Here is a 14,022-nt window from a genome sequence, read left to right as displayed (position 1 = left end):
AATTATGTTTTTACACTTCATTTGCCAGAATTTATGCTTATTTCTATTTTCCTCACTCAGATTTAACTTCCACTTTTTAAAGGATGCCTTTTGTCTCTTACTGCCTTTTTTACTTTGTTGTTTAGCCACGGTGGCACTTTTTGGGCTCTCTTACTATGTTTTTTAATTTGGGTTATAAATTTAAGTTGAACCTCTATTGTGGTGTCTTTAAAAAGTTTCCATGTAGCTTGCAGGGATTTCACTTTTAGCACTGTACTTTTTAAAGTTCTGTTTAACTACCTTCCTCATTTTTGTGTAGTTCACCTTTCTGAAATTAAATGCTACAGTGTTGGGCTGCTGTGGTGTTTTTCCACCATAGGGAGGTTAAATTTAATTATTTTATGGTCACTATTACCAAGCGGTCCAGCTATATTCATCTCTTGGACCAGATCCTGTGCTCCACTTAGGACTAAATCAAGAATTGCCTGTCCTCTTGTGGGTTCCAGGACTAGCTGCTCTAAGAAGCAGTCATTTGAGTTATCAAGAAACTTTATCTCTGCATCTCGTCCTGAGGTGATGTGTACCCAGTCAATATGGGGATAGTTGAAATCCCCCATTACTACTGAGGTTTTTTTGTTTTTATAGCCTCTCTAATCTGCCTGAGCATTTCACAGTCACTATCACCATCCAGGTCAGGTGGTCGGCAATGTTCCCTCTAATTTTTTCCATCCATGTGTGGAATAAATTTTATTATATGTACCGAGGTATTTGCCTATATGCGCCACCTGTAGAAACACAAAACCTAGATATAATATATATTTTTTAAAAGTTACCATAGGGATAATTACTCCAGCCAGGACAGGTTGGCATTTAAAACTCAGTACTCAGAGAATTACATTTAAGTGGAAGAGAAATAGAAATTATGAAATGCATAGACCAGTCCAAACACTAAAATAACACTTTGAAAGAATAAAATTACAGAGAATATATATGCATTGCAGGAAATACCAAGAATAACAATAATACAAGTATGTGTTGGGAGAGGAGTGTGAAAGAGACTGTGTGTGTGTGTGTGTGTGTGTGTGTGTGTGTGTGTGTGTGAGAGAGAGAGAGAGAGAGAGAGAGAGAGAGAGACACTTTTGTAGTTTAATAAATTTATTTTTGCTTTATCTAAACCAGTGCGTGAAAATTATAACTCGGGGTAGGAAGCCATTTTATATTCCTCTCCACATTAACGGAGGGAGTGAATTTTATGATCTTATGCTGTACTGTTCCCTGTGCAGTGCAGGACCATATAATTTTGAGTTTATACTCCAGAGTGGGGGTGTGCCTGAGGAGCTAGGAGGTGCCCTAGCTGAAGCCTTCCCATGCAGGGCCTGTCAAAGAGCCTGCCTGCATGTAACTGCAGCTGGGTGTATCTGTACCTGTATGTATGCTGATGAAAGTGCAGGCTGAGCCTGGAGGGCTTGTCAGCTTGTCACAGCAGTACAGTGTAAGAGAGAGCCCAGGCTTTTGGATCAAGGGAGGGTCAGTGGTACCCTGGTTCCAGGTGGCACTCCAGAGGAAACCCATCACAAAAGTATACTCTGATATTTCTTGGGAACTGAGAACATTACTTGTGTGGCACTCTGCTGGTGTTTGGTCTCTTGCAAGGTTTAATTAATTTAGAACCACTACAGAACAAACCACTAGATAGCTAATTATGACTCCTTTTACAAATTTTAAAAAAAATAGTAGATTGATATTAGCAACTAAATAATTTTGGTAGTTTTTTTCTTTTATGTATGGAAATCTCTCAGGTATTTTTCCCTATAATTTTTTTTTCACATTACAGATTCCAAGCATGTGTCTATTTTGCATCTGTCTTTCAAGCTATCTCATGTGGCATTCATTACTTGGCTTCCGTATTCATGGCTGTTACACCTAAATTTGTATGCAGTGTCCCTGGAAATGTGACTAGTATACTGTTCAGCAATTCCTCTAGTTCAAGAATAGAGGATATTTGGACACTGTGGACATCAACAAAAGATTACATTGTGGTCCAGCTGGAAAATGGAGAAATTTGGGAACTTGATCAGTGCAGCAGGTCCAAGCGGGAGAGCAATTTGTATCTTGCATATGAATATAGTGGCAACAAGTCTGTTTTTTCTTGTTCTGATGGATATATCTATGATCAAACAAAATGGAAGAGTACCATTGTTACAGAATGGGATTTGGTCTGTCACCGGGAATGGCTTGCAAAATTAACTCAGCCCACATTCATGCTTGGAGTCCTGTTTGGAGCAGTGATTTTTGGAGATATGGCTGACAGGTACAGTGCCATCCTCTTAATACTGTAGTTTAAGAGTGCAATAACTCTGTATGTGCCTAAATGCTTTGCTCTTATATGAGATATTAATTTAAAAGAAGTTTCATCTAATTGTCGTTTTATTAACAAATGTGTTCTTCAACATAGCTTAAATTTATCTTTCTCTGATACAGATGATTTGTGTTTTTCTATCAGAAAACTTAAAAAACTGTTGATAGAATTTTTTTTTTAAATGTCATGCCTTATATCATATGTAGGCCCTGATCCAGCAAGCTACCCCGTATGTGTGGCACCTTGTACCTAAACAAAGCTTTCTGCAGGACCAGGGTCATAGTGAGTTTCCCTGGTCATAGTTCCTCCTTTCCCTCTACCCATTCTCCTCATCTTATTTATAATAAAAAAGAGAAATGTTTTTGTGATGGATATGATGAATAGTTAAACCTATGCTGTAAGGTTTAAAAAAAATTTTTTTAAACAAATTTCCTGACCTCTGTCATTACTACTACTTTATGGGACTGATGCAAAGACTTGGGGATTTGAATTTGGTTCTGTATGACTAAAACTAAAAATCTACTCTATTTTTCACCATTATTGGTTTACCCTTTTTTTTTTTTTTCGCATTTCCGTCTGTATGAAGGAAGAAAATAGACCAATCAGTTTCCCTTTAGTTTGCCCTCAGTTTCACTTCCTCCAGCAGTAGTATAAAATATTTCAGTTGTCAACACATTATGTAAATGCATAAAGAGAAGCTTATTTTTTCAGTTGGATTTTATAAAAGTATGGAATTGGTTCTCTTAATCTAAGGTTTTGTAAAACTTTAATACAAAACCTGAATTTAGAACCTAAATTGAACTGATAGTGTCTCTTTAAATCAGTTATAATATTTTCAGTTAATATGCAGACACAGATAATGACATATATCTCAGTTAGATTAGCTCGAGCTCTGGACAGCCATTTAAGAGAATAAACATATTGTATTTTATGGAGTTACAACAAAAAGTTTTACATCTGAAAGTTATTACTATCTGGCAGCTTTTGACTGGTGGGAAATAAGTCGGTAGTTTCAATCCAGTTTTCAGTCAACAGATGTTCCCAGCAGAAGAATGACCACAGCAGAACTAATTAGCATATCTGCTGAGAATTTTGGCAGAGATTAAGGATTGAATGGGCACGAAGACAACTACCTCCTCCATTTTTCCAAGGCCTGGTCTTCACTACATAGTTAGGTGGACATAAGGCAGCTTACATTGATCTAATTATGTCAGTGTACACACGACAGTCTTGCTCCCGACAGTGTAAGTGCCCTACTACATGGACATCATAACACCAGCTCCATGAGAGGCATAGGGCTTAGGCTGGTGTAGTTAGGGAAACGCTGTGTCTGTGCAGACACTGCAATACTTACATCCACTGTTGGCTGTTTTGTCAGTTTCAGGGTTCCATGCTGGAGCCATGAAATTGACAAAAAAAGCCAAGCAGTTAGAGCCCAGCTGCTCCATTTCCCCGCTTGCAGCCCAGCTGTGCTCGCCTGGCTCCCCCACTCCGGCTGGGAGTGGGGACCCCTCCCCTCTTCAGTCGGTGGAAGTGATCCTGGTGAGGATGCGCACCACCGACAGAAGGAGGGACGTGGACCACCGCAGTAATTACTGTGGTGGCAGCTCTAAATTGACCTAACACTTGTCGACTTAAGTCTGTAGTGTAGACATACCCTAGGTCAGGGTTGAAGCACATTGGCAGGGCATTGTAGGGAAATTTGCAGTGCAGCTGTCTGGGCTATATCTGTTCTGTAAGACGTCACCTTCCAGTATTATTTTAATGTGGTACCAAATTCATGTGCAAAAAACCCAAAACCGACCCCAAACCCAAATCTCCAAAAGCTGCTGCTGCTGAAGATAGAAATAATACATCTCTACATCAGAGAATAAAAATGAAACAGTGCCTGTTCCTTATCTAGTTGACACCTGAAACATACTCTTTATTAATGAACATTGTTAAACAAAATAGGACAGAGGTAATCTATAAATAGATTTTATATCTGTTAGAGTTTGTTTTCTCTTCAGTTGAATTTATTGGTGTTGACTTCTTCTGGTTATTTGTTTATATACAGCATGTTCTGGTAGATCAACATGTTTTCTACCTGAGATGATATGGAAACTGGAGAAACAAATTTAGGATTCCTTTTATGTTAAAGACCTTTGTTTCAGAATGAGGAATGACACATAATTTAAGACCTGGCTTGTAATATATATAATAAGAAGCTAACATTTCACATAATTTTATTTTCCTGCTAGTGTTCTTATTATATATGTGACATTTAACATAGGTGGGCATTCCTGGTAGTGAGTTTGTGTGTGCATTTATGAAATCAAAGAATTCTGAGGAAGTATCTGATTACCATTTATTAGATATTTTATCTTCGTATAATTCAGAGGAATTAAGGTAAAAAAACTTTCATTGGAACCCACATTATGTTTTGAGATGGTAAGAGATAGCATGAGTTATTGCGTGCTGACCTGTGCTGGAACACATTCAGTAGCTGTTACTTAAAATGTCCAAGAAAGAGAGAGAGAGAATGGAGTGAATCTGTGGAAAATGGCAAATTACAGATGCAGAAGTTAAATGTAAAGCTCAATATGAACATACATAGTGCCCTTTTCTATGGAGACCTTTCCTTTCAGTCATGGAAAGTCAGATGGGGCTCCCTTTTATCAGTGCTACTTTTAAAATGGTCACAATGATAGGTACAGAAAAAATAAAAGTTTTTCTCTCATCTGGAGAACAATATATCAGAGCTAAGATCAAACCTGGGGCTACTGTGGTAGTGCAGTGCCCTAAATACAGCACTCGTGATACTTTTCATATTTACTGTAATTCTTATTGGTAAGATTTCCAAAGTTGCAGTTGCTTTTTAGTACAATATTTATAACATGCCACCCCATTGTTCACTCTGTGTGTTTGTTCTATCCTTCCCTCACCTTGTGTCTATCTTATATATCTCCATTATAAGCTTTTTGAGGCAGGGATCCTCTACAGCTCTGTGTTTGTACAGTGCCTAGCACAATGGGGTCATGTTCTTGGTTGGCCCTCAGGAACTCTCATAATAAACATGGTTAGTAATAAGAAATAATTATGATGTTTTTATTGTAATGTGCAGAGTGGGAAGACGGTATATAATGTGGTTCACAAGCACTGGTCAGTTTTTATTTGGCATTGCAGTGGCGTTCACATTTGACTACTACAGCTTTGTAATCATACGTTTTCTCCTTGCTATGGTAAGTATAGATGCTCATCCTAATTCTTTTTAAATGCAGTTTCCTAACGTTTCTCAGGAAAGCCCTCCATAATTTCTCCCTATTCCGTCCCTTCTCCAGTTTTTAAAAGCCTCATGTATTGCCACAACACTCTCTTTAGCAAAGGAGTGAGAATCCGAACACTGCTGCTTCTTCACCCTTCAGTGCCCTTTCTCTTTGTTTTAACCAGAAAGGGTGCATATGAAGCAATATTTGGTGCTTCCTTCATCAAGGACTGACGATGCTTCTTTTAGCACAGTCTCAACCCCAGCTAGACTGGTAGTTAGGTGAGAGACAAAGTTTGAGTAGCAAACTCTGGTTCCTGCATTGCAGCTTGCATTGCATTGTTATTTATGGTGTATTACTAGAAATAGACTTTATTTTTGTTAAAATATTGTCATGGTTTTACCTCAGCTATGTTCATGGGTAGGGGATAGTTGCCCTTTTTTCTGATATGCATCTTTTCTGTCTTTTAAACTACATCTAAAATGCTGGATACATGTGTAAACAGATAGGCTTGGTAAACATTCTAAAAGCTTCTACTATACTTGTGTCTATGTGAGCATATTTAATTTTTTAGCAATCAGTTTCAAATTGCTACCCTATATACTTTTTTGTGGGCTTGGCAGTTCATAGCCCTGGTGCCTCTGGGCTTGCTTAATCAGTTATGAATGTAAAAAATTGCTTGAGCCCCAGCACCTCTTTCGCTACAAATTAAACACTGACAGTGATGTCAACAGGAGTCTCTCTGGGCATTGGATGAGGTTTGAGGGAGGTTGAGGGGGCTTATAAATGGAAGTGCTAGAGATTAAGACTCTGATCAAACAAACAGACCCTGCATGGGCACAGAGTCCCACTGAACTCACTGGAGCTCTGCAGAGGCCTAAGTATCTGGCCACAGGGATCCACTTACAGGACTGGGGCTTTAAAACCCTAATTTTACACCACTGAAATCAATGAGGGCATTCCAATTACCTTCAGTGTGCAGGATCAGATCTTAAAGGATTATTTAGATGGTTAAGTATAATGCATATATATTTTTCACTTTTATATGGGACCTTATTAATTGGCATTTTTATAACTGGAGATTTGATTAATCAAAATATATGGGAAGCATCTTTAAAAACACACAATTAGAAAATCTAAAGTTTTCAGATGTCTAAAGCACTAGATATCTGCAAGAAAAATAGAAACAAGTACATTCACTAAATAAATACTTTAATGCAGAACCTTAGTATAGTTAGAAAACTTATGAGAGCTTATAGATGTGTAAGGAAAATTCTCTTTAAACTTCGTAAAATATGATTTAACAGGTGTGATGAGGCAAGGCCAGAGGGCTACAGTAAAGTAGTGAGGAACAGATATGTTAACCCCAGGCTGAACAAATCCTTGGTACTATGGTAACCAAATGGCAGTTGCTCCAGGTTAATCAGGACACCTGGGCCAATTAAGATCCTTCTAGAAGGCAGTGGAGACAGCTAGGTTGATTGGGACACCCAAAGCCAATCAAGGGCTGGTTGGAACTAGTTAAAAGCCTCCCAGCTCCTCAGTGAGGTGTGGGTGTCAGGAGCTGTAGAAGGGAGCTGTGCTGTTGGAGGAATGAAGCGGTATGAATCCATATGAGGTGTAAGGAAGGAGGCCCTGAGGTAATGGTGAAGGAGATATTGAGTAAGGGCTACTGTGGGGAAGTGGCCCAGGGAATTGTACGTGTGCTATTTCCAAAAAGTCAGCTATCATGGCTGCTAATTTTAGGGTCCCTGGGCTGGAGCCTGGAGTAGAGGGTGGGCCTGGGCTCCCCCCTCCCTGATTAATCACTGAGACTGGGAGACAACAGAGACTGTGTGAGGGAGGATTGGTTCTCCTCACCTCTGTTGTTGGCTTATGATGAAAATGGCTCCATAAGCTGTGACCCTTGCCTCTGAGATAGAAGGGCTATGTGGGCAGGAGGGCTATGTGGACAGTCACAGTGAGCCTCTGAGGCTAGCAAAAATCTGCCAGGAAATGCAGGAACCATGGAGTCAAGGACAGAACTTTGTTACACAGGGTAATATACCAAGGGGTGGAATTCAATTATTTTGAAATATGCAGTTCTGTAGTATGCAGGTTATTATGCTTAAAACTAAAGCCAAGATTTTCAGAATTTCTGTTGGTTTTGGCTGCTTCAATTTTTCTAGTGTCCAACTTGTTTCACCTTCAAGGGGCCTGATTTTTAAAGGCTTTTTAAAAAGATATTACCCACAAAGGTATCCAAAATCACTAGCCATTTCTGAAAATTGTGACCTGATATTTTACAGGTCTGAAATTAGTTTTGGCAAATGTTGATTGTTTTTTTTCAGGATTACTGTTGCTCACTCTCATCATATTCCAACACAGGGCAAGTTAGGGGGCTCTTAAGACTTCCAGCATAAACAAACATTGAAGTATTAGCCACCTGTTTTTGGTGTTGTCACTCAAATGGAATAGACACAAGCTTTTCTCTGTTTTTTTTCCCCTCAGGTTTCAAGTGGCTATCTGGTTGTGGTTTTTGTTTATGTGACAGAATACGTTGGCATTAAAGCTCGAACATGGGCATCCATGCATGTCCATGCTTTTTTTGCTGTGGGAATCATGGCTGTGGCACTGGTGGGATTTTTGGTGCGGACCTGGTGGATATATCAGATATTCCTTTCCATAACAACTCTCCCCTTTGTCTTGTGCTGCTGGCTGCTCCCAGAGACACCTTTCTGGCTACTGTCAGAGGGAAGATACGAAGAAGCACAAAAAGTAGTTAATATAATGGCGAGGTGGAATAAAGTAAGCACGCCTTGTAAAATCTCTGAACTGTGTTCAGTCCAACAAGATGATCTAGTCTGTTACAGAACAGGTGGTAATGACATTTCTACGGCGAAGAAGCACAGCATCTTAGATCTGTTTTATAATTGGCACATTGCAAGAAGGACCATTACAGTCTGGCTGATTTGGTTCACTGGAAGTCTAGGATACTATGTATTCTCCCTGAGTTCTGTCAATCTTGGAGGCAATGAATATTTAAATCTATTTCTCATAGGTAAATATCTGAGATTTTATTCTGCTTATAACAGAACTAGAACTTACAAATTATAAATGTCTAAAGATCTAACAGTCAATTTCCTGACCCTCAATTACCTGTACCATCACCAACCCCATTTAAAATTGCAGATTTAATTCTTGTCAACTTGAAATGTAGTTATTTTACAAAAGCAAGCTTAGAATATGTTAAGATACTATATTGTCCTTGACTTCTCCTGCCAATTTTTCTGCTTGTAAAACCACATTTTCCTATTTTTTTTTAAATTTTCTCTCTGCCTGGTTGTTCTGTGAAAGAACCACACAAACAGGGAAAATTGACTAACAGTACAGGGGAAACTATTAAATTGATTAAATACTATCCAAGTAAACACACTGAGAAAAAGAGATTTTCTTTACTTTTTTTTAGTGATGATAATATTAGATAATACTGGTAACACTAAGCTCATAATTTTTAAGTTTGTTAGAAATGTGTTGTTTTAAATCTAAGGGTCAATGTTTCTTCAAGTTAGTCTTTAATTTAATGTGGTTGCAAATTTTCTCTTGATAAAATTGGTCAGCACATAATGAGGCTTGATCTAAAGTCTATTTAAGGTCGCTGGAAAGATTCCCATTGAGTTTGGTGACCTTTGGATCAGGCTCCAGTCATGTAAAGGACTTAAGCACATGCTAGCTTTAAGCGTATGAGTAATCACAATAAAGTCAATGTGACTATTCGTGTGCTTATAAGCACTTTGAAGGATTGGAATACTAGTGAATTAATTTTAAGTTGCCATGTATTATTACATGTTAGTAACTTGACTGTTGTGTTGAGCATAGGATGCTAATGTTGCTAAAATAACTGTTTATGATACAGTACTGTAAATAAATCACTGTGGTAGCAAATTTCAAAGACATTTTCTTTGTCTTCTGTGACCCACCTCCTAAGGTCCAAGAGCCCGGGCTCCAGCCTGAGGCTGACATCTACATTGCAGTTAAACAGCCCCTTAGCCCAAGCCCAAGCCAGCCTGTGGGTTTTTTATTGCAGTGTAGACAGGCCTGTGCAGATATATCTCCCCATCATAAAGGCAGCTGCAGCTGCCTTGTGCCTTATAGCCTCTTTCCCTTATGGATTTCTTATTCCCCACCACCACATTTATGCCAGTGTAAGCCCTCCACTGACATTTTTGCCACCAGAGGGTTTATCCCAAAATATTGGTGAAATACATCTTTCACCTAATGCCTATATCTTTTAAAACCAGTTTAACCACTAGACTGACTAAATGCTCATAAAAAGCAAATCAGAATTATTTTTAAGTGCATTTGCCATCATTATCATGGATTAAAACCAGATAAATTCATAATGACAGGTGCCGTGGAGCTTCCTGCATATGTCGTTGCTTGCATTGGGATGGACAAACTGGGAAGGAGAAACACATTGACTCCATTTCTTATATCAAGTGCAGTGATCTCTGCTTTGATTATGCTGATCCCTCAGGTTAGTCACTTAACATTTAAAATGTACTTATATTGTGGGGAATCCGAGATATGTTAATGCAACATCTCTTTCTAAGGCCTGAGATTAATTAAATGTAGTTTAGAAATGAAGCTGGATTTTTTTTACAGTAGATTTTCCATATTTTTGTAAAGGATTCCAAACTAGCATTTCTAGCTCTTAATTAAACAAAGGGTTGGAAATAAGCTGACAAAACAACCTACCGCCATTATTTATTGGTGGAAATAATCAGGAAAGTATGGAATAAGTATTGCTCTCTCTTTACAGAAACATCATAGTTTACAGTCTAAATTTTTCAAAATAAATGAATAGCATTGAATTTGGAATGGTGAAGTTTTCTGGTGCTTTATATATTTATGCTCTCTTTGAATAGGATTTCAGTATATTATCTGTCTTAGCAAATATGGCTGGAAAGTTTGCAATTGGCGTTGCATTTGGCCTCATTTACCTTTACACGGCAGAACTGTATCCAACAGTTGTACGGTAAGAACTTTAAAATTTTGCCATATGTTTTTCATTATTTTGCTATTTCTTCCTTTCATTTGTTATGCTTTTGGAGCCAAATCCTGCACCCACTGAAGTCAATGGCAGTGCTCCAAGTGACTTTGCTAGTGTAGGATCAGTCTCTTTTGTTACAGAATTCTCTGGTTTTGGCTCTGCAGTAAATGCATTTATTTTCTGTTCCACAGAGGTACAGGAAAAATGCTCCATATTCTTAGTATTCAGTTCCCTTTTTCTGAATGTTCATGGGCATTAAGAATATGATTTATACTGAATGTTCAATATACTTTTTATTCTATTTCTGTAAGCAACCAAGTTCACTGTAAGATAAATTTAGATTAGCATAACTGTATTTTTATAAGCATCTGTGCATTTCTAATCAATTGCTATGTATATCTGATATCACTCTCATTGGGCCTTGTGTTGTCTTGTCTTACCTCCAGGTCACTTGCTGTAGGAAGTGGGAGCATGATGTGTCGTGTAGGGAGCATAGTTGCTCCTTTTTGTGTTTACCTGACTAGTGTGTGGATCTTCATGCCCCAGGTACGTGTTGTTTTGATAGTCAAAAAATTTATCCATTTTACTGAGATTTAAAGTTGAAGTGCAGATATGTTCAAAAGGAAAGTGAGTTAAATATTCTCATTCGTAATTTAAATTCTGTGTTTTAGCTATCTATTTTTAAATATACAAATCTGAACACAGGAGTGAGCCTTTGAGGCACTGAAATCTTCTGAACAGTTGATATTACAGGCACTTTAAAGAAGACAGACGTATCTTGTATGCATCTGACGAAGTGGGTATTCACCCACAAAAGCTCATGCTCCAAAATGTATGTCAGACTATAAGGTGCCACAGGACTCTTTGCTGCTGTATCATTCATGTAATTTGGAGTAAGTGTCTCATTCCTAAATTGCAAGTGTTGTATTTAGTCAAGATCTTGATTGATGGCAACGAGAAAAGACAGTTACTCAATCTCCTTTTGAAGAAGCAGAATAACCTAACACGGATGATGGGGGAGGGAGCAAACATTAAATCCTGCTGATGACAAGATCCTCCATCTCTATCAGTCAAGTGAAGCATAGATGCCATGTTAGATCACATGAGAGGAACTGAAGCCCTCTATGGAGAACAAGCCTAGCAAATCTAAGCTTTCATGGACCACCAGCCTAACTAGGATCAAAATATCCTCCTGATATGGAGTGCTAAAAAGAATAAGGACAGAAGCAGCCGAATAGTGGGGCAGTGAGATGTTGAGGTGGCATAGATGGGGTAGTCAGAGTATAACCAGGTGAGAAATAACTCAAGAGGTGACTACAGAAGAAAATGATGCTATCATGATGCTCATTAGGACTCTGACAATCAATAAACCTTGGTTTCAAGAGACATCACCTTTTTGTAGGTGGCTGCAACCTCATTCCGTCATGTGATCCAACAGTCATCTGTATCTTTAACTGTCCCATGAAGATGAGATAGGGCAGTTACTTTGTAGAAGAAATTGGGCACTTCCTTAGCGTTATGTGGATTTTGGAGTTCATTTTGTCCAAAATATTTTTAACAGTATAGTTATATTCAATGCATACAAGTTATCCCCTATTCTCTTTATGAAATCTATTATGTGTGCTGCACAGAAATTCTACAATTGCTCAATCTTGCTTTTTCAGAAAGGGTAAGTTTTTTTTAGGTTCATATACATAAATGTTAGAAACCTTATAATGAGCTTATTTTACTTTTTTTCTACTTTGAAAAAACTTTACAACTCACCTTTAATATCACAGCTTGTATGTAAATTACAGATGTAAAGAAGGTGAAAGCGTATTGGCCTCAATTTTCAAACTCTCTTCCCGTGTTTCTGGTTTTGTGCGCACACACACAGTTTTCAAAGGTAGAGTAGTGTCCATTTTTTATTTTAAAAATATAAAATCTACATTTGTGAATGCTAGAGACTGTCTGAAAACTTGGCCCACTATGTAAGTAACCTATGTTCAGTGTTTTAGGATTCATTTGTGATGGTGGGAAAGCAGAGTAGGAATGAATAAATAAATTTTCTTAGCAAGCACTCATCACACCAAAGAAATGAACCCAGAAAATACATGAAAAACAAAATCTGAAGAGCACAGTAATCATGGGAGAACAGTCTCCTTTGTCTCTTCTTTACACTAGCAGTGATAAGGTTTATCTGTTCAAACTCTTGCAGTTAAAACAGCTGGAGGAAAGTTTAAACATTTGAGAACACTGTAAGTGGCACTGCAAATATGGACAACTCTTAGTACACTAAAAACATTCACAGTGTGAAACTTTGTTACAATAGTGACTGTAAATGTGTGTTTTCATAACAAACTTCTACCATCAAGCATTTGTAAGTTCACTAAAAACTTGGCCTTGGGCTGATGCTTATCATGAAAGGTCTTGCTAACACATTTTTGCATAAAATTTAAAAAAAAAAATCTGACACAGGTTATGTTGATACAGTATATTGTTTATGCCACACATCCTGTATTCCATTAAGTTCTTATTGTTACTCGTCTTCACCATAACTCATTAGTGCTCTGTCTCCCAAGAGTAATGCAAACCATCCCAAAGAATGCCACTAAATCTTAAATACCCACAGTTCTCTTGTTCATGCCACACATTGTAGAGAATTTGTGGGTTTAAATTAAGGCTCCAGTTCAGTAAAGCACTTAAGCTTGTGCTCTAGTGTCATGAACATCAAGAGAACTTAGTTAGTAAAAGTGTTTATGCTAATAAATTTTTATTCCATAGTCATTGTAAATATTTAAGGCATATAATATGTATGAGACATATCAGCGATCCCTGCATTATATGAATAAAAACAATACACACAAAGGCTTAAAACATTTATTATGAATAAGCAGAAGACCAGATTGTGCATTAACCCCTCCGCCCATGTAATCTCACTGGTTTAAAACAGCACCATATGTAGCCCCTCCCCCCCAAGAATTTGGAACAAATAAGTTACTTAAATAATAAACAGTTCTACAGCTTGCCATTTAGATGATGTTTTAAATATCAATTCATTAATTATGAATCCAATATCATCCAATTTATTTTTCTATTTTATCCTGTCTAGGAAATACCTCAAAAATACTTTATAGGAAGAGAATGCTTTACAGCTCTGAGTACAGCAGCTCTCATATCAGTAGGGGAAACTGCCGCATGAGGATGGAATAGAGTAAATAGCTGACAGTAAAAGATAGTAAAGAGGAGTGATTATGCTTGTACAGTAGTTGCAGTTAGGAGTGGAATAGATACATGCAGGGGCAGATTAGCGTATAGGCCCATGGGGCCTATGTCCAGGGGCCCTGGCCATTTCGGGGGCCTCAGCAGGATCATGGGAACTCCACCTCACTCCCACTCCTCCTCTCTGCCCCCAGGGCCCTACCGCC

General features: G+C 38.1%; 1 protein-coding gene across 2 annotated transcripts in view; it reads left to right on the top strand.

Moving 5' to 3' along the window:
* SLC22A16 (solute carrier family 22 member 16) overlaps nucleotides 1-14,022 on the top strand; it is a 47,768-nt gene that overhangs the window by 29,135 nt on the left and 4,611 nt on the right. For both annotated transcript variants that reach the window (XM_030556120.1, XM_030556121.1), the window contains 6 exons: nucleotides 1,814-2,290; nucleotides 5,442-5,559; nucleotides 8,074-8,623; nucleotides 9,972-10,099; nucleotides 10,491-10,600; nucleotides 11,062-11,161. In XM_030556120.1, coding sequence (XP_030411980.1) covers nucleotides 1,814-2,290; nucleotides 5,442-5,559; nucleotides 8,074-8,623; nucleotides 9,972-10,099; nucleotides 10,491-10,600; nucleotides 11,062-11,161 — 1,483 coding nt within the window. The remainder of the gene's footprint in view (nucleotides 1-1,813; nucleotides 2,291-5,441; nucleotides 5,560-8,073; nucleotides 8,624-9,971; nucleotides 10,100-10,490; nucleotides 10,601-11,061; nucleotides 11,162-14,022) is intronic.

Source organism: Gopherus evgoodei, chromosome 3 (genome assembly GCF_007399415.2).
Source record: "Gopherus evgoodei ecotype Sinaloan lineage chromosome 3, rGopEvg1_v1.p, whole genome shotgun sequence".
NCBI lineage: Eukaryota > Metazoa > Chordata > Testudines > Testudinidae > Gopherus > Gopherus evgoodei.
Note: the sequence above shows the minus strand (reverse complement) of the source record. Positions and strands in the feature narration are given on the sequence as shown.